This window comes from Coloeus monedula (genome assembly GCF_965178545.1).
Source record: "Coloeus monedula genome assembly, chromosome: 18".
NCBI classification, from domain to species: domain Eukaryota; kingdom Metazoa; phylum Chordata; class Aves; order Passeriformes; family Corvidae; genus Coloeus; species Coloeus monedula.
Genome location: NC_138798.1, coordinates 9032916 through 9052704, shown reverse-complemented (window position 1 = coordinate 9052704; position 19789 = coordinate 9032916). Strand labels below are relative to the sequence as shown.

Below are 19789 nucleotides of genomic sequence, written 5' to 3'. Positions count from 1 at the left end.
GAGAGAGACCACCAGTGGGACATCAGGATATCTGTCACCAGCCCATTTTGGTGTAGTGAGCTTGTTCTGTCAACTTCCCTCCCACACATTCACTTTATGGATGCTAATTAATTATATCCAGAGCTCCTATTTTTGCTAATTTATTTCTATTTCTTTAAAAAAACAAGCCACATACTTTCTTCACTTATTGTACAAATTAAGTAGTACCTCTTGTGTACTGTACATAGTTATATATATTTTTATATCATTAATATTTTCTTTAAAATTGTGACAAAGGAGCAACAGATTTTCCTCTGAGATATTTTTATTATTAAGAATTACAAATGCACAGAAGTCACTGTGTACTATGTGCAATCTTAATAGTCTGGCACTAAGCTGCTGCCATGAACTAGCGAGATCACTGGCTAAGGAAACCAAGGCTCTTTTCAAGTATAATTAAAATTAAAGGTCTGTTATATTTCTTCACTCCAATTTTAATAATATAATCCTTCATGCCCACTCCCAGCTGGCCAAATCCTAATTACAACATCCCATAATTTCTGTAGTAAAAAAAGTATCTCACTTTATGTAGAAGTGCTTTGCCACACTTCTCTCTGCTGATGTCTTTCTCATTTGTATCTTCTTTGCGCTGCTCTGTGTTTAAATATCTGTCCTTTCTAAGACCTGGCTTTGCTGATCCCAAGGGTTGGATTCTTTGCAAGTGTGATCAGCTCTGAAGAGTGAGCTGAGAATGTTGGATATTTTTGCACAAATCAAAAAAATGGGAAAAGTATTTTGCCATCTTTTCTCCACTTTGCGGCCTGCTGAGCTTCCACAGCTAAAGAAACTGACCTCTGTACTGTCAGCTGTGTGCATGGATGTTTTAAATATATTTGTTTTCTATATTTAGTTTGGGGTCTCTCAATGAAAAGGCACTACTGGCCTTATTTGAGGTATTTTTCCTACAGTCTATAGTCTGTTAAAAGGGAATGTAAAAGGTCCCTAATGGTTTGCTGTGTTAATGTCCCTGTGATTAGCTGACTGCTCTCCTGCTCCTTTATACAAGGCAGAGCCACAACACTCAGTAGCTGAGAAGGGTGTAATCCCTAGCAATCCTTTAACAATGCAAATGGAAAAGCTCCTGGTAAATGTTTCTCTGGTTTTTTCAGAGGTTGCTCTCATCCAAATATTTGGGTTTCTGGCTCATCCTATGGATGGCAGCCTGATGCTCTTTTTCCAGTGTTTGAGAGGAGCCCTGAGAACAACTGCATTTTTGTCTTGGAGGGGCTGTTATTTACACGGAAAAATGTTGTATGTATGTTCCCAGTCTTCTTCCCACAGAATCAGCCAAGGAAGTCTCACTGAAAAAATAATGTGCGCTTCTCTTAAATGTTTCTCTCAGGTTCTTGCTCAACAACATCCGTTCAAATCACTGGTTAACTACACAAGTGTTCAATTTCCAAATGTTTGGCCACTTTACTGTTTTGCTACAAGAAGGTAAAAAAAGTCACTGGCACGTCTTCTGGCCTGTATGAGAAAGCATCCACTACAGGAGACCTGCCTGAGTGGGAACACTCAAACACTTGGGAGTGTTCATCAAAGTGCAGATCCAAGGAACAAGGAGTCTGTGGGTTGGACTTGCACATCCTTGTGCATGATCACTGCAAACTGCTGGGGAGCTGCTGCATGTGGCAAAGCACTAAATGCAGGATGTTGATCCACATCTGTTCCCAGCTGAATGCTGCCTGGCACTGTCACTGTTTTGCCTAACAGATAAATGCAAACCGTAGGAACGCTGGATCAGCAGTCACAGCACAAAGATGTTTTGGTGCAGCAACGACAGAGTGTCACAACAACTCCCAAAGTTCTGATTCCATCTCTCGTGGAGAAAATTTGCATTTCATGCATCTCAAGGCCCTCGCTGACTGCCCTGTTTGCTTCAGAATCCAGTTTGAAATTGTACTCCTTGTTTTTCAAACCACACCCTTGTTCCTTGGACTTCTTTCCAGCTTGTCTCCTGGAGACAGTGGCGTCGGCCCCTTTCCTCCTCTCTGTCTCTTCTCTCTCCTTCCAACAAACTCCTTGCTGCTGAGTCAAGAACTGTCTTCTGTCACTGTCTCCCATCCAGAGCTGATTCTTTGTACGTGTCCTGCACTCCTTCACTTTACTGCAAAGTTCCATTCAAATAATGCTCTCTTTGCCTGGAATTCAATTATCCTTTTCCATCTGTTCTTACTGAATGCATAACTCTGGGTCATACAAAACGCTCTGAGGCTCTGGATGAGTTTCTTCTGGTTTTTTTTAAGTTATTGTGCAAGCTCCTGAGAGCAGGCTGGTAAAAATTGTAATGTTTCTGAAGAAGTTATTTGAAATGTAAAGATTATGTTGCGGAGTTGTTTAATACGTAATTGTTTAATGTCTAATTCATTCTTTGACAGGAGAATGGTGTTATACACACTTAGCACTTAAAGACAGTCCTGTTATGGTGGATTTTACTCTTGACATATTCTTGATAAAGGTCACTTTAGGAATTTAGTTCAGTATGTGAAGCCCCATTCTGTATTCCCTGCACATGAAAGCTCTGCTGGAGATGATCATCTCCATCTCTTCATCATCTCCATCTCTTCATCATCTCCATCAGCAGATTCTGATAGCATTTAATGTCAAAATGAACAGGAGTGTCTAGAGGCAGTAGCAGTGCAGGCTGGAGGTCTTAGGGTTCCCCACAGAGAATGCCACGGTGACACACAATTTACCTGTAACATGCAAACAATATGCCTGTCTTGCCTCCCAAGAGCATTTCCATCTGAAGGAGCCATTTCTGTCCATGAGCAGGACGCCAGCATCGATGCTCTCTGTGCATTCGTAGAGTTGTTTACTCCTTCCCCGGACTCTGGTGCTCTTCAGGCTTCGCAGCAGGTGCTGAATTCCTTGCATGGCAGTTTCTTAGCTGAAATTGCAACTCCTCCAGCCCAGCCTTGTAAAAACAGGGGTGTAGTGGTCAGTGACACCAAGCTAGATAAAGGGCAGGGGAGTCAACGTCTGTCTTCAAAATCCTGACAGATGCATCAGGGCTGCATCCTACATCAACCCTTTTAGAAGCTGAATTCCTCCAGAGTGTTTTCTCTGGCAGCTCATTCATCAAGAATGTGTTCTTTGAAAATCCGAGCAATGGCAAGAGATGAGGTAGCTCATGTAAATCCAGTGTGCATCTCTTGCTAATTTCACTAGGTTTAGAATGACAGAAACCAAGCTATGTTTATATATAAACAAAATAAAATTTTAGCCTAAATGGTCTGATCCTTAATTACCATTTAGGAGCATAACTAGTCAGTGTGCAGAAATAGGGAATGAGAAAGGGCTGGAAAGGACCTGGAGGGGTCTGCTGGTTATCACGGGTGTCCTATAGCAAGGCCAGTGTTGTCCAGTTGCAGATTAATAGGGTGATTCGAGAAATGCTGAATTAGGGCCTTTTAGCTATTTCCTTTGAAATAGACCCTCAAGAGGGAAATCCTCAGTGTTCATTTTTTTAACATTATTATATTGTCAGGAAAGAGAATGAAGCCAAGAAAAGCAGAAACCAAGTTACATTTTAGAATGTAGTGGTAAACCACAGAGATGGTAAACAGACTTCTTATTTTCTAAAGGGTATTTAGAATATATTTCCCCTTCCCCTACTCCTGGAAAGAAGTACTCAAAATTCATAAGCTATGAATTCCCCCATCCTCAGAAGGAAACAAGTCTTTATGACTTATGCTTTCCCTATGTTTGCCTGCTTCCTTTTCCCCACCACAGTCTGTTTTGAGACCATTGGCCAACTTCAACCATATGTGATGGAGAGGAATAAGCCCAAAGATACTGGATTCCGGCAAGTTTCACAAAGACAGGCGGCCAGAGAATGGAGAGACTTTTATTTAGAAGGAATGGCTGAAGTGGGAGTTCAGCTTTTATTGGCAAATCTATGAAGCAGTCAGTGCAAATAGTGAAAAAAAAAAAAAATCTTTGACCAAGGTCCGTACCTTCTTGAATTAGTTTTATTGTTCATGAAATACTTTTGTTCCTTTTCCTTGTGCCCAAATTCCTGCTTTAATATGAATCTGTACCTTTGTCTGCATTAACTTTAAATATAGGTTCAGAAATCCTCTCCTGACAACACCATTATTTTCTGAACCGTGTTCTCCCCTTCAAAAACAGGTTTTTGTTAGACTCTGTAATGCTGTTTTATGTAACACAAAGGCCCTAGATTTTTTTTTATCAGCTTATAGGACTTCAGGAAGCTGAAGATAAAAGTCACTCTCATTTTCTTACTCACTCCTGGCTTTCTCTGTCTGGAGTTGTTTGTGGAACAGGTTTTAATGGACATTCTCTGCATTTCTTGTTTCTTAATGACATATACAACCTGAATGCGACAGACTGGCTTTTCTGGATTTTTTTTTTTTTAGAATTTTCAAGATACAAACACAAGACAGAGATGTTTCCCAGAGAGGTTCAACATTCATACATTTACTACCTTTTAGATTATTGACAACAAGCAAGATGGCTGAGCTGGAATAAAATGTAGGCAAGCACAGGCTTACAAGCTGAAAGTCCTCATAATAAAATGTCTACCTAAAAAAAAATTCCTGTTAGTGCTCAGTGCCTACTAGGCAGAAGCAATATGTAAGCACTTTGCAACCTTGTCACTAGAATGAATTTAGATGACACAAGATGAAAACAGCCATGCCCCTTTATGCCAGAGCTTTCAGTGTAACTGATGCTACTTGTGTGAGGGATGTTGAAAAAAGGGAGAAAAACTGTGCAGAGGCCTTAACAAGCACCAGAGGGAATTTACAGTGCTGTCTTTTTAGAGTATAATTAATCTTTTTAGAAAGCTCTTCCTGAATTTAAAGAGTATTTGGTACTTTCTACTTTTCTAAAGGCCTGAGGGATGCCCTGAAACATAAAAAATTACATCACACTTTTGGCAAACTGCTGTTCCAGATATGTAGTATATCTTTAGCAAACACAAAAAAATGAAAGGGGAAGCATACAAAGGGCAAGTTAAACCATTTATTTAGCATTTTATTGCCATGTTTCTTTGCAGATTTTTGGTCCTTATCATGGAAAAAATGTGATCTAATAAAGTCCTAATTTCAAAAAGAGTATATGGAGGTTGTTATGGAGTAGCTTTTAGTTGCCTCCTTCTTTCTTCACCTAGCCTTACTGCAACCAGGAAGAAAAGGGATGATTTCTAACCCCGGTGTCAGAATTTTCCCTCTTTCATCTTAGCTCTCCACAAGTCATTTGTTCCAACTCAGCCAGAGTCTAGTGTTTAAAATTCTGGATGGAGTAAGGCTCTAGCTACAGCACACCAAAAGTGAGTCATCTTTGTGTGTTTCTACCCATTTTGTGAAGACTGAAACATGTTAATAATAAGCAGCTCTTCTTTTGTTTCTTTGGTTATGCTGGAAGAGGCAATCTGAAGAATTAAAAGAAACAAGTTTAGTGTTAAGAAATAAGCACTTTCATGGACCCCCTCAAGATCTTTAAATATCTACATATTTCTCTTCTAGCTCAGAATGTGAGTGAGACAGCACATGATGTGTTGCCTGATGCAAGAACTATGTTCAGTTAATGCATATTGCTAAGTTCGTGTCTGCAAACGGGAGCTTGATTTGCTATATCTGGGCTGTGACTGGTCATAGTCCTTCACAAAGGCAGCAAAATGGCAGAATGAATGGTGGAATACAGGGAACTCTTGAGCATTTTGATCAATTATTCCAAAACAAGGGTAGTGAAATCTAGGCCATAGGATTAAAATGTGGTCTGAATCCACTCTCATTTGTAATATGAAGTTAAACATTTTGGAATGGTCTGTCCTTTCCCAGTCCACCCACTCATGTCGAAAAATGATGCAGTTGGATTTGCTGGTGATGCCAAGGTCGTGGCAAGCTGTGAGCATGGTCTCTGGTTAGGCAGGGCTTCCTGATGCATTCACTGGTGTGTTATCTCCTCAGCTGCTGGGTTACGAAACAACAAGGCAGCATCTATTACACTGCTGATCTCAGATATCACTTCCTCTGTCATCTCCATTCATAGTTACATATGACATGCAAAATTATTTTCAGCTCTATTTGGCTTGCATGTAGTCCAACTTTGCAGCTCCCCCCTGGACTCTGTAAATACAACAGCAGGAAGAAGCCACCTTTTGTCCCTTTGGGCCAGGAGGATATGCCAAACATCAACATGGATGTGTTCCTGAAGACCAAACTGCTTTCTGTAAGTCTGCTCACAGATTTCACAATCCATCTGTTTTCTGTAAAATGCAGTTATTTACAGCAAAGTTCACTTCACAGTACAGTAGCTGCTGTTTATGTTGCTATTTCTGTTGAGGCTCAATATTGTCTATTTTTCATTATATCTCAATGCTGCCTTTAATTGCCTCTTTCCAGCAGATTTACGTATTATCCCTCCTGGCTGTTCCCACACAGACTTCCCTTTACTTGGCAATCTTCCAGTCACTCCATACTACAGAGAGAGGTACTAAAACAGCAGAGCAATTGATGAGAGTTAAAATAAAACATGATCTACATGACCTACAGATGACTGAGCAATTGGACAACAGAGCATCTGAGACTCAGCAGAAGTTCTATTCCTTCTCTTGACTGTTCATTTTATACTTTTGGGCAGGTACAAAAAAAAGGTGATAGAGGCTTAACAAATGTATTTTGAAATGTTATCTATTGCCTTTATTTATCACTGCTCCAGGGAAGAGTATGTTGGAATTAATGATTCTCTCAAATAACGAAAATTGTTCTCACAGGAATCAGCTTCATAACCCTGACACTTGAGACACGTGGGGAAGCAGAGACATTCCCTGGAGATCTGCTGGGGTCATTAACACAGCTAGGCTGACTCAGCAGTACGTCTACTTGTGCCCAACTGCAAAGATAGAAGGACGCTTAATGGTTCTAATGTGGTGCTCAACATAAATACACACCTATTTCCTAAATAAGTACATTCTTAATTTAAGGCTCCAGCATCTTGCTGTTTAATGCCCCAGACCTCACTGCTCTGTCATTGGCAGTAGCTGCTGGTGTCCAGTAATACACAGAAACCAGCAATGTGGGGCTGTGTCCCACAGAAGAGCTACTTTGGTTGTGCTCTTCATCCTACCTCACTTGGGCACAGGTGAAACCCTCAGGCTCCTGGCAGGCTGCCACTGTAAACCCAGCACAGCTGGCTTGAGTGGAAAGCAAGGCCTCAATATTGCATTTCAAACACTGATTAGTAAAGCAGGTGATTGAAAAAAAGGTGTTTGTTTAGCTTATGGAGATTGTGGAAAAGAAAACAGCTCCAGAAATCCAAAGCTAGAAATACTACAGCAATCAGGTACATCAGATTCCTCTGAATGAGGTTCCCTCCCTCCACTTTCAGCTGCAAGGATGAAGGTCTTTCTCAGACAAGCACTGGACAAGCAGTTGAAATCCAGCTCGACAGAAAGCCATTCAAAAGGGTCAAGAGCAAGGATTCAGGTAGTAAAATAAATACCTGGAGATGGAAAAATCCTTATCCATTTTTCCTCCCTGGCACAATAATTCCATTTTGGAATTATTGTGCCAGGAAATTATTAAATCACACAAGTTTCAGTAATGAATGTATTACTTGGATGGCATGGGAAATTGCTGGGGGTTATAGCTAAGGAAAATAACTTTCCAAAGTCAGCAATGAAAGATCAGATAGATGAGCAGGATGACAACTTATATGGACGTCTAAAAATAGTGCTGGTATGGGAGAGTATTCTTCAAAGTAATACAAGTAAGCATTAAGAGGAGACGTGTGCATAAAAAGCAGAGGGGTCTTTGTTCAGCATTTTCTGCTGTCATTCAGCAGAAAGGTTCCCAGTGATATTTTGGTTTATCTGGGAAGACTCTGACACCTAATTAGGAGAGGGACAAATCAGATCTGCACTTCTGTATCTAAAAGGCCGTGTTTAAGCCTTGAGAACAAGGCTACATTACAAATGCCAGTTCAGGGCATGCCAGAGTTGTTCTGTGGCTCGATAAGGTTGGTGCCTTCATAAGAGGCCCCTCAGGAGCTTGTTTTCTCACCTGATTAATGTTGCAATTCAGTTTCAGGTCATTCAACAAAAATTAACCCGTGACTGAACTATTGCAACTATGTCATTTAGGAAAGAACACCCTTCTCTCCATGTGCTGATGAATATTTTCTACCTGGCTCAGTCACACCTGCACAGGGAGCACGTGGAGAAGAGGTGGGAGGTGGCAGTGGCAGTTTGGGTATAGCAAAGTGGGCTCTGCATTGTCACTAACTGTGCCTGCCTTGCATTCTGAGCACATGTGGGGAGGATCCCAAAAGCACCCACAAACCCTCCTAGCTCCTATCCATGCTGTATGAATGTGTGGAGCTTTAGGAACAAGATAAATGCCAGAAATGTCAACAGCTTTAACAACAATGTGCAATGAAGCAGATAAAATGACTCAGGTCTCCTCTGCAGTGCTGTTAGCAGCCTATACATTATTTTCAGGGCAGAAGGCTGCAGAACTTTGAATCTGGAATTGTCTGAGTCTCCGTCAAAATCCTGCCTTTTAAGAGTTCTTGACTTTCCACAAAAGTCAAATTACAAGTTGTAAGTCCTTGGGCATTCAGTCCTGGTCATCCTGCTTGCATTATTCCAGGAAGAAAAATACAAGCTGATGTCCTTCCTCACAAACCTTTCTCCATGGGTAGATGCAATCAGGTTTCAACCTTTGCTTTGTTACATGACCTATTTATATTGAACTGCTGGATTTCTTGGCTGCCTCTCTACCCAGTCTTCACTCAAAGAGGAAAGGAACATCCTGTCATCATCATCCAAGAGGATCAGTGGGCAGAGATGTAAACAGGTTGGCCAATCCAGGCACAAGGAAATGATGAAAATAGGGCCATAAAGTTAAAGACTTTCAAGACCTGAGGTTGGGAGCAGTGGTATGCAGTAACCCAGCACTGACATTACTGTGGATCTTACTGGGAGCCAAGAGCCAACTGCACCACCACCCTTTGCAGTTGCTTCACACAAGGCAATTCCTGCAGGAATTTTTCTTCAAAGGCACCCAGTTGACAAACATTACATGCAAAGAAAGAGCACAGAAATTCTAAGAGAAATCTGGGGCTCAAATTTTAGGGCAAGCAGGTCAGGTTTTACAACCTACATAATTCGAACTCAATTAGAACTGGCAAAAACCAATCAACCGATGAGGGCATACTGAAGGAAAACTCTTCTCTTAGCTATTTCTTTCCCATAGGAGGAGACTGGGTGAATTTTGTGAAGTAAAATCAGTGAAGAAATTTTGTGGAGTAAAATCAAAGGAAGATTAACTGTGTAATTCTTCCCAACTGCCCTAACATGGTAGATCTGAAATTATAAACTCCTTTGGGCAGTGGCTCCCACTCTAGGGCTGTCAGCACCTGACATACCCATTCCTAACTATCATCTTTCTACACTGGAGGGTTAACACCCACAGCATGGCCTTGGTGGCACACTCCATACTCTTGCTGCCCTCGCTGGCGCTGTGAGACTGTGAGACATCCCAGGGCTGGCCAAAGGTTTGTTCTTTCAAGTGACAGAAATTCAGCAGCTCTTCAGAGTGCTGGCCTGGGGTAGAGCTCAGTGCTGGCCAGTGACTGCTGTCCATTAACAGAGAGATTTACAGTTAATGTGGAGGGAAAAGGAGAATTGAGAGGCCCACTGTTCTCCACAAAATTCCCACAGCTAGAGCTGGAAGTCCATTTTGTAGAAGGTTCTGCCTCACCAACAGCAAAGTCACAGTCCATCTAGACTTTTTATAGTGGAGGCAGGGCTGCACAGTCACTGTGTTTAGTAAACCCTGCCTGGCATTCAGGGATCCTCCCAATTTGGCAGCCTGCTTATTCTGGAGGCACCACCCTGCTTGCTTTCAACTGAGCTCTACCAACCCCTCAGTTCTAGCCCCAGTGGGGTTGTGCTTCATATTTTCCCAGTCTGGGAATTTGTAATAAATTTATTTGGAAGCAAACCAACCAACCAAAAAGAAATTAAAATCGTAGAACTCCCTCTTAAAGCCAAATCTCTTTTCAGAAGCAGGGAGAGGGGCAGGCAGAACCATGGAGTCCTTCATTCCAACAGCCCCTGCTCTGCCCGGTGTTAAGTACTTGGATGAGCATCCTTTACCTCCCCTTCCCTCACTCATTCCCCAGGAAGGCAGGGACTGCACTGTAAGCAAGGAAGTCCTTGAGAATACACAAAGGGTTGAAATGCCTGACCAGCCATAAAAAACCAGCTGTCTGAGAAATACCCTGAAGAGTCTGAAACTGATTCTCATGCCAGCAGAGCAAGCAAACTATTAATATTCCTAGCAGAGATCCAGAATCGACTGGACTGCTCCGTTCTCTATCATCTCCCACTGTGCTCTTTGTACTATTTTGATTTTTCTATATGCAACAATCACGTGCAGAGACAGAAGGGCTCTCAATTCCCATTTCTTGAAGAACTCTCAGCAAAAAGGCAGCAAACCAAAGTTATCTGAATTTTTAAAAAATCTGTCAGTCTCTCTATTAACTTTCCCTTTTCAGAGCTTTTGTAATAAATAGCACTTCTGAATCTCTGCTTTACAGGATCAAACAAAATTAAACTCTACTGCAAAAAAAAAAAAATTCAGAAGCCAAGTTCCTCCCTTCATTTTCTTACAGTAAGAACCTACCTGAAGGTCAAGACATTCAAAGATTTTTCTACCATCACCCAATTTGGGACCACACAAATATCACAAGAAGGTTTTCAAGATGGTTTGTATCTTTTTTTTGCCTTACTCCTGTTTCACCTGCCTTGTTCATGCATACATCCAGTTATTGATATTCCTGATAATACCAAGCACTATGGCAAGGTTACTTTTTAAGCAACATCTGGAATTATTTTATCATCAAAAATAATTTTTTTGCAAAAATAAATGCTGGTTTACATTCCTCTCTCAGGATCTAAGAGGATCTGCTCAAGAATAACATAGAAATGTCATACCCTCTTTTTATTCTTAGAAAACAAAACCCACCAGCTGCAAACTTACGTCCATGCTAGCACAAACCTGATAGAGTAGGTCCTGCATTTTAACAGATATTATGAAGGAAAAGTATCAATGAAGTTGTAATAAAAAAAAAAATGCAACAACTCTTTATTAACAACAAACACCTTTTATTTACTGTCTTACCATTCAACACTCATTCCATTCAATCTCTTAAATTGCTGAACTACAGTTCAGTTTAGCATTTAAATAAAAGAGAATGCAATTTGACTTGTACAAAAAGCTTTATACCTGGGTGGAACAGAATTAAAGTTCTATTTTAAAAAGCCATAGACACAAATAATTTTAAATCACACCTGTGATTTAAAAATTAAGTCCTATGTATTTCAAAGTAAAAATTAACACATATCCTCCATATGTTGTTATGCTTGTAAAAATGCCTACAAAAATCTGTTTGTTCAGAAGGCAGAGTGGTTGGAAAGTATCTTCTATTTCACCATTTAACAAAAGACATCACAAAAACTACTAGGCAGCAAAATATTTCAGGTGAATTTCACACATTAAAAGAACCCCTGACACCATTGTGTCCCAACCATTTCAGTAGGGCCAATACAGCCAGCACAGCAACAGAATCTGTGTAGTATGGACTAACATTCAGCACATATCATTTGTTACAAGATTTAATTCAATGCTCAGGAAATTTAAAATTCAAATACACCTAGGAGTCTAGTCATCAGATACTGGTTATTCCCATTTTTTTCCCTTGCTGCTTTTAGAATTTTTTGTCTGTGTTATGAAGGGTATATACTACTTCCCCAGTGTTTAAAATCTCTTCAAAATTGATTAGCAAACTTTTTGAGAAACTGACAAATTGCCTTTTATAAAGAATACTTAAAATATTTTTTTGCCATCTTCTTCTGACCTTATTAATCTTCTACCCAAGCCAATAAAATTAACCAGAGCTGTTCTGCTGCAAGAACACCAGCTTATATGCCAACATGAATATGTAGGCAAAATAATTTATTTTACCACATAAGTGCAAATTAAACTTCTTCTGAAAGTCCTGGACTCTACACAGTTTAAGTTTTTCAACAGTATCCAAGAAGAAATAAAATGCCATCTCAGGAAACACTAAGTAAAGCTACTAAAGTAAATCCTTCATTACACATGCAAACTGGCATTTCCTGGAAAAGCAAAAATCATGTGGTTATTTTCCTTTAAATTTCCTTTTCCTGTAGGATGGAAAATTATTCCAAGAGAAAAAAAAAATCATCACTATTACAAAATAGTGGTGTCTCCTCATGTCAGTTATGTTTGTTATCAGCAAAAATCAGTGTGAAAGCAGACACAAGCAATTCAGTTTGTAGCAGAAATTCTTTTATATCCATGCACCATCTTTTTCCCCCTGCAAAAGAAATCCAGTGTGGGAAATGATCCTTTAAAACAAGGCCATTAAAACAAAACAAAAGTAATAAAGAGAGCAGGAAAACCTAAGCAAAGGCAGGCATACATTACTGAGGCAGTGAATGAGATTGTTAGAAGACATGAGAAGTTAGACCTCTGTATAAATTCCACATGGCTGAAATCCTGGGTTTCTACTCTGCTTGGATCAGGGCATTCTCAAAGCACAAACAGGGATTTATTTTTTATTCCCAAAGCAGAAATAGGGATTTTTTTTTTTATTCCCCTTCCCTGCCCATGTTTTTAAAGGCACCAAAGATATCCAGGATGCAGTGAACATTTCATAAAGCCAATACAACTACACATTTGCTCAAAAACTTGAGGTTATTTTGTGAAATAATTTAGACTAAAAAGGGAATAGCTTACATCAGAAAGGCAGTACGCTTCACCCTTAAGTCAACGATTTTTGCTTGGATTCAAGCTCCAGACTTCTTGCTACACATAACACAACTGGGTCCTCCAGTGACATTTTTCCTCCATTTGCCACACCTTACTCAAGAAAATCTCAGTGTCCATCCTTGTTATCAGACTCTTACCTTAGCAGTAAAACACTGAGTTGTGACAGTTGCTTACAGGTGAAGGCAGACTTCACACTAAAAGGAGTGTTATTAAAACAAGTAAGAAACAAAACCAGGTATAATCAAAATTTCAATCTTCCTTCACTGAGGTACTTAACATATGAATACTAACAATTGTATAATTTACTAAATAAATGTATCCACTGTCTTGAGACATCAAATCATATAATTAACAAATATTCTAACAGAGTAAGAGAATTAATCAGGGTATCAATTCAGACAGTAAAATGATACATTAATATTAATAGGCTATTTATAGTTCTAAATGAGCATAAATGATACAAACTGAAAAATTAAAAAGCAATTAAAGGTACTTAATAGCTCTTGAAGTTTTATGTCCCTGCAAAACAGATTTTTTGGGGAGGGATTGAAATCAATGCCATCAGTAACAAAGGAAACAAAGGCTCACCTAAAATCTAATTCACAACTCAACCCTGCTAGCAATGCCAGGAATAGTATTTTTTCCACAATACTATGTCCATTAAGTGTAGTGTTTTTAGTGATTTCTTTTTCTACAAGTGAACTTTCAGGAGACAAAGTAAAAGAAGAAAGTCTCAAGTTCTCTTTTCTCCTTAACAATTGGATGCACCTTGTGGCAAGTGAGCTCAAGGTAACAAATCCCTTGAAAAAGGAACAAGGGGGGTGTGAATGGGACATCCGTGAAGGGGACAAGCTTGATAGCACAGAACACCAAGGTCTTTAATTCATAAGGCAATGTGGCAGTAGTTCAAAAGTAACAATCTCTTCCTAGCCACACACTGTCACTTGTGATGTTCCAACACTGACACAGGTCCCCAGGCCTCTCCAAACAGGAGTAACATGCTTGTTTTCAAGACAGACAGCAAGTTCTCACTTGTCTCACTGTCATCTCTTCGGGCTGGAGCAGAATTTTGATTATTTTGTTCTACAGTGACTCTTACAAAAGAACAAAACAAAGTGAAAGGCCCAAATTGTAGCTGGAAGACTCAAAAATGGTTTTGGGCTTTTCCTCATTTGCAGGAATTTTTCATACCTGCTAAGCCAATGCAGATGTATGTGAACCACAATGGAGTTTCTTAACAGTCACATTACTTAGCAAAACACAGCATCTGCTCCATCCCTAATCACATCTGAAATAAATGCTAAAGAACAATCTTCTACAATCTGTTTGTGCAGTATCAGATTAACTCTCCATTTCTAAAATGGAAGTTATTTTTTCAAATAACCACTTAAATGAATAAGCTGAGAAACAGCAGAAAATTAAAAACAGATGGTGGCCATTTCTGCAGAAGAATCTTCAAGAGCACATACATTTAAGTCCTGATTTTGTTACCCAAACTTTTTGGGTCACTGTCAATGAACATTTCTTGCAGACCATAAGATACCCTTAGAGATCTTTACTGACAAGACTGTAAAGGCAATAGTATTTAGTTACCCAAACATAAAAAACACAATTTGTGGATGCACCATTTGGGCAAAGTCATCTTAGGAAAGGGAACGCACACAGGATATTACCATAACTGCATGACACCCTTGATATTTTACAACTTCCACAGAACAGCTTTCCTTAAGCTCCAGAAATGCCACAGAACAGTCACTTAAAAATATTTTTACAGCTGGAAATCAGCCTTTTTTTCAGAATTTAACATATCTGTAGGTAAACAGAATTAGCAACATTTGCTCCAAACAAAGCAGCACATTCTGTTCCCCCTGCCCCTTCCCCAAAAACAGAGGCAAAAATGCAGTTCTTTTTCTCATCCCAGGCCAAGGACACCACAGCTCTGTGGAGTGCGAATTCCTCCGCGCACATGACGCAGTTACAAAACTGAGCAGGGCATCCTGACCCAATGCTGAGATTTTACTCCACATGCCCTTTTCCTGTGTAGACTAAGAGGAAATGTAAATTATTGTGCTGACTTAAAACTATGCAATTTTAATGACAACAAAACCAGTAACACAGCAGAAAAAAAAGAGAAACAGACACCACCCAAGATTTTTTTAAGAGATCGGTTGAGATGAGGCATTCAGGATGAACCAACACTGGACAAAAGAAATTCTAAAAATCCTTTAAAGTTGTCGGACTTTCCTATCAGTGTTTTTGATGTTGACATCCAGTGTCTCTACTTTCTTTGTGAGCCGATCCAACATGTCATCCTGCTCTTCTATTTCAGTCTGCAGGCCAAGAGCAAGGCTCTTCAGGCGACTCAGCCCAGAAGACATCTCATCTGTCAGGGTAGAGAGGGACCATAAGGAATCAAAGTACTATAACACATACTGCTTAAATGGACACTATCAGGATTCCTTCTTCTCCAAACCCCTGGGTTAGAAAACATTAAGATACAATTCCTCAAGTCTTGAGCGTTCCTCTGAAATACAGGAAGGACGGATATATTCATACTTGTACTGTTACTACCAGAAATGGTAACTTCCTTCTTTCTTACATTATAACTGCAAATGCTTAACACCAAATTGGATCTTTATCAAATGACATACCCTGTAATGTAGTTTTTACCTTTTTTTTTAATGTATCTCATAGAAAATTTGGTACATATTTTCTCTGCTCAGCATACACAGTATGCTCACTAGCTCAATTGCTTTTCTTTAAACTTCATGCAGAGATGATATCAATGTGCTGGAGATCTAAGCAGTTATTTATCATAGATGAAAAACTCCCATTTCCAGATTTTCTAATTGACCAAAAGGTGATTATTTCATTGCATGATTGAATGGTATAAATGCTTCTTGAGGTTAGTAAGTTTTCCACAGCTTATGAATAGAACAAATGGGCTTCCACTACATCTTATGACTGACTATTTCTCTTTGATTTATTCCTTTCTGATTTTTTTCCAATCTCTTCTTTCTAGGTCAGCTACACAGTGACACATGTAAGCAAACAGGCACTTTGTCTATATGCTACAGAACAAAGGAAGGCAAACTCAGCTGAATGGTTTTGAGAAGTAATAAAAGAAATGCAGCAAATCCACAAATTAAATATTCAGTGCCTTGCCTTTCAATTCTTCTATTTTTGGCAAAACATGTTTATTTCAAAAGCTGTGCATAGCTTTAAATTATTTGGGTTTAAACTGATGTACCATGTGGATAGTTTTGAAATGCAAATACAAGCAAATTATTTTTTAAATTATCAAATTTTGCATGTTAACTAAACAAAAAAGTGTTGGCAATATATCACTTAGTAATTTTATCTGGTTTAGGAGTCAAAAATTCACAATTGTATGACATTAGCTTCACTTTCTTCACTCACCTAAGTTGTTATCAATCTTCTGGTGGTAAGCTCGCAATTGTTGGTTCTTTGGGTAGGCATCCCTTTGCACTGAAGAAACTAAATCTGCTTTGTTGAAATCATTGTCTGTTAAGAGTACAGAGTACAGAATATTATATAATGAAAAAGCTTGTGAGAAGAGGTTTTGAAGTTTTAGAATGACTCTTAAAAATTAGTTTGAACACAGCTGCCAGGTAAACACATAACCAGAGTATCAGGAGTAGTCCAGCACCACTGTCTATAGGCCAGCTTTCAAGATGAACACTTAAGCTACAATTATTCTCCTTTGGGCTGCCACTTGTAGTTCTAGTAGGGAGTTGAGAGAGAAAAGCAAACCCAGCCCGCCCGCGAACGTCCAGGGGGGACAAAGGGGAGGGACGGTCACCGGGAGCCGCAGGGAGCCGCCCCAGCTGAGGCCGCCGGAGCCGCTCTGCCCTCTGCTGGACAGACCTCGGCACTACATGGAGTGGGATGGGGATCGAAGTCCCCAAAGCCTTCCTTACTCACACAACATCATCGATATCCTGCTGCTTTCCCACTCTTACTGTGTTAAATAACCGAGGCTCACTTCATAAAGAAACAGTTATTTGGTATGAAAAAGCCCTCACAGAAGTTAAGGGATTGAGAGAAGGAGGAACAAGGCCAAACTCCATACACCACCTTCTGAGAATCAAGAAATGACTTCAGTATGAAGGGTTAGAATCCATGTTTGAAATAACAAGGAAAATGTATCTGAAAACTACGACAAATGATGGTTAAAAGGAGGACCTCTGAACTTGTAACATTATGGCAAACCTGGGGAAACCCTGTCTGCACACTGTGTGCACTCTCAATGCAAATATAAGCACTGGATGTGTTTAGACTTTAGTAGTATAACATCTTCACTATGGATATAAAGAGTTTAATAGAAACAATTCCCTAGAATTCAAAGCATGAAGGCTGGGATACAAATCTCAAGATATTAGGCAGCAATGTAAGTCAGCAGCTGGGCAGGCTGAAGAGTCTCTGCCTTCTGCAAGTTTGCCCCACATGAATGACAGGCGTTGAGTGTAAAATAAAGTTAACAAACCTGAATTATCTAGCTTCCTTAAATTTGGATGGCTTTCCTGGTATTTTGACTCTTGTTCTTTACTAGACGTCATTGCTTCTTTTAACCTAGTAAAAAAAAAAATAAAAAGAAAGCATTGCTATTGACCTTGGCATTGAAGAAATACGGTAGATAGACCATCTCAGGAGTTCACAGGAATTTGAAAGAATCAATAGATGTTTTATATTCTGATTTTCTGGTGACATTTCAGAGATGCTGTGGGAGACAAGTCCCAGATAAAAAGTTTATGTTACTTACCTGCTGTTAGCATAATATTCAGGGGCTCCATTCTGCTCTGGCTTGCTCTCTGGAGGTTTGGCTTTGAAGTAGTTTACCAAGCCCCCCCAAACACTCTTGATGCTGTTTATGTGCCTTTGACTCGTCTTCAAGTCCTGGTCCATTTTATCCACCATCTGCTCCGTGCGCTTCAGTGCCTCTCCCTGACGGATGAGCTCCTAAGAGGCATTGACAGAGAAAAGCAGATCATAAAGCCAGGATAAACTGAGACATCAAAGAACTAACAGATACTCTAAAGAAAAAATAACAATGTTCCTTCATCTGTGCAGACTGTTTCTGAGGGCAAACAGCTTCTTCCTTCAGTCCTCTTCCTCCAGGACATTTCAATCAAGAATTGTTTGTCAGCCACAGCATTAACCAGCTGTAAAATCCTCATCTCTGCAACATGCCAACTTCCTGGCACCTACCACAAACAGCATCCAGGAGTTTTCTGCACTGGCCTTTTGTCAGGGTGACATTTGCATCTATGGCTGATCACCACATGGGTGATGAGGAAATGCACAGGTTTATGGCAGGGGAATGAGCAAGCAGGACAATTTCTAGTTACGAACAGCACCTTCATTGGGAAGGGATTCTATTTTCACCTTACTGGGATGTGTCTGATAATTTACAAACAGAATAACCAAAGGAAATAAACACAAATGTAATTTCTTCAGGCTTCAGGAATATTTCAGTTAATTCTAACACTGCAGGATTTAGGAATTTTTATATGTACAAGTACATTATTTTCTAATTCAGCAGCACAAACACTATTCCAAAGTAATCCAAAGATTAATGCTGGAAGGAAAGTTGCCTGCAGCTACCACCAGTGCAAAACAAAGAACTTGTGTTCATATTCTTGCTAAACTCTGCGAAATTTTAGCTGAATTTTCCTCTTTTCTCCCTCTCTCAATAAAGCAGCAAACACACAGACTTCAAGTTTTACCACAGGCCCTGTGTCAAGCCTGAATTCTTGATTCCTCACTTGTGATTTCCTGGACAAACAAATCACGAGTCTGAAAATTCACAAAAGTCCCACCAAGAACCCTCTGAGCCTAAGGACTGGCTGCATCTTGGGGGTGTTCTGGGGTTAATTTAGGCAACCACATCACCCAAGGACCATCCCATTAGCAGGTGACACAATAGACAAATGCTGAAACAGGGCCTGAGGAATGAAGGAAATGATTAATCACGGTGAACCGAAGCACATCACAAACAACTAACAAGGCAGGCCCTTCATCTAACCAAGAGGACTGCTGAAAACTTTCTAGTCAGATAAAAATTAGTAAGAATGGTTGAAAGCAGCTGAAGACACGGCCGAGTCCCAGCCTCAGACAGACAGGCTGTAACTGGGATTTTTCCCTCAAAACCTAAACGCCACCACCCAGAAAACACAGGGACAGGCTGCCTGGAGAACACCGAGTAACCCTAAGGAGGAACTTTTCGGGAGACTGTCTGGAGGAAGAGAGAACAAGACTCCGGTCCCGGAGGTCTGAGCGAAGGGGGAGCACTCGGGCCCTGCGGCGGCTCTTCCCCAGCGGCCCGGGGGTGAAGGCTCCGCTCCCGGCCCCGACCCACCTCGGAGGCGGCCACGCCGATGCGCTCGGACTCGTAGAGGAGCGACAGCGAGCGGGTGGTGCTGTCGGCAGTGGCGGCGGAGCGGCGCAGCACCTCCTGCTGCAGGAACCGCTGCCGGTCCGCGCCGCCCGCCCCGCCGGGACCCGCCGGCGCCACATCCTCGTCGTCGTCCTCCGCAAACGGGTTGTAGCTCCTCGGGAGCGCCGACATAGCAGCGCCAACCGCAGGAACGTCCGCGAGGAGCCCCAGCCCCTCACGGACAGCCCCCAAGCCCCTGTCTCGGGCCGCGGCCGCTCCGCTGCTTCCGCCCACGGCACCGAGCGCCGGGCGCAAGCGCCGGGCGGAGCCACCGAGCGCACTCCCCTCCGCGGGGCGGGGCGAGCGGCCGCAGCGGCACTGGGGAGCGGGCGGCTGCTGGGCGGGACCACTGAGACGGGGGGCGCGGGGGGGATGGTGGCGCTGGGCGCGCCTGCTTGAAGGGAGGGCGGAGCACCGGGCGGAAGTGAAGCCGCGCTAGGCGCTGCCATCTTTGTGGCGTGAT

The 19789-nt window shown here is 41.1% G+C and overlaps 1 protein-coding gene across 1 annotated transcript; it reads right to left on the bottom strand.

Annotated features, from left to right (window-relative positions):
- Positions 1-11145: 11145 nt before the first annotated feature.
- Positions 11146-19564, bottom strand: SNAP29 (synaptosome associated protein 29). Its single transcript, XM_082293516.1, has 5 exons — positions 19249-19564; positions 17653-17849; positions 17377-17462; positions 16290-16394; positions 11146-15252 (listed from the first exon to the last, which is right to left on the bottom strand). The coding sequence occupies exons 1-5, from the start codon at positions 19456-19458 to the stop codon at positions 15095-15097; spliced, it is 756 nt and encodes a 251-aa protein (XP_082149642.1). The 5' UTR covers positions 19459-19564; the 3' UTR covers positions 11146-15094.
- Between the last annotated feature and the right edge of the window lie 225 nt (positions 19565-19789).

Excerpts from the sequence above, each read along its gene's own strand:
- SNAP29 (XM_082293516.1), bottom strand. The coding sequence starts at position 19,458 with ATGTCGGCGCTCCCGAGGAGCTACAACCCGTTTGCGGAGGACGACGAC. Across the intron at positions 17,463-17,652 it reads GAATATTATGCTAACAGCAG|GTTAAAAGAAGCAATGACGT; the intron begins GTAAGTAACATA and ends TTTTTTTACTAG. Across the intron at positions 16,395-17,376 it reads AAGGAAGCTAGATAATTCAG|ACAATGATTTCAACAAAGCA; the intron begins GTTTGTTAACTT and ends TACTCTTAACAG.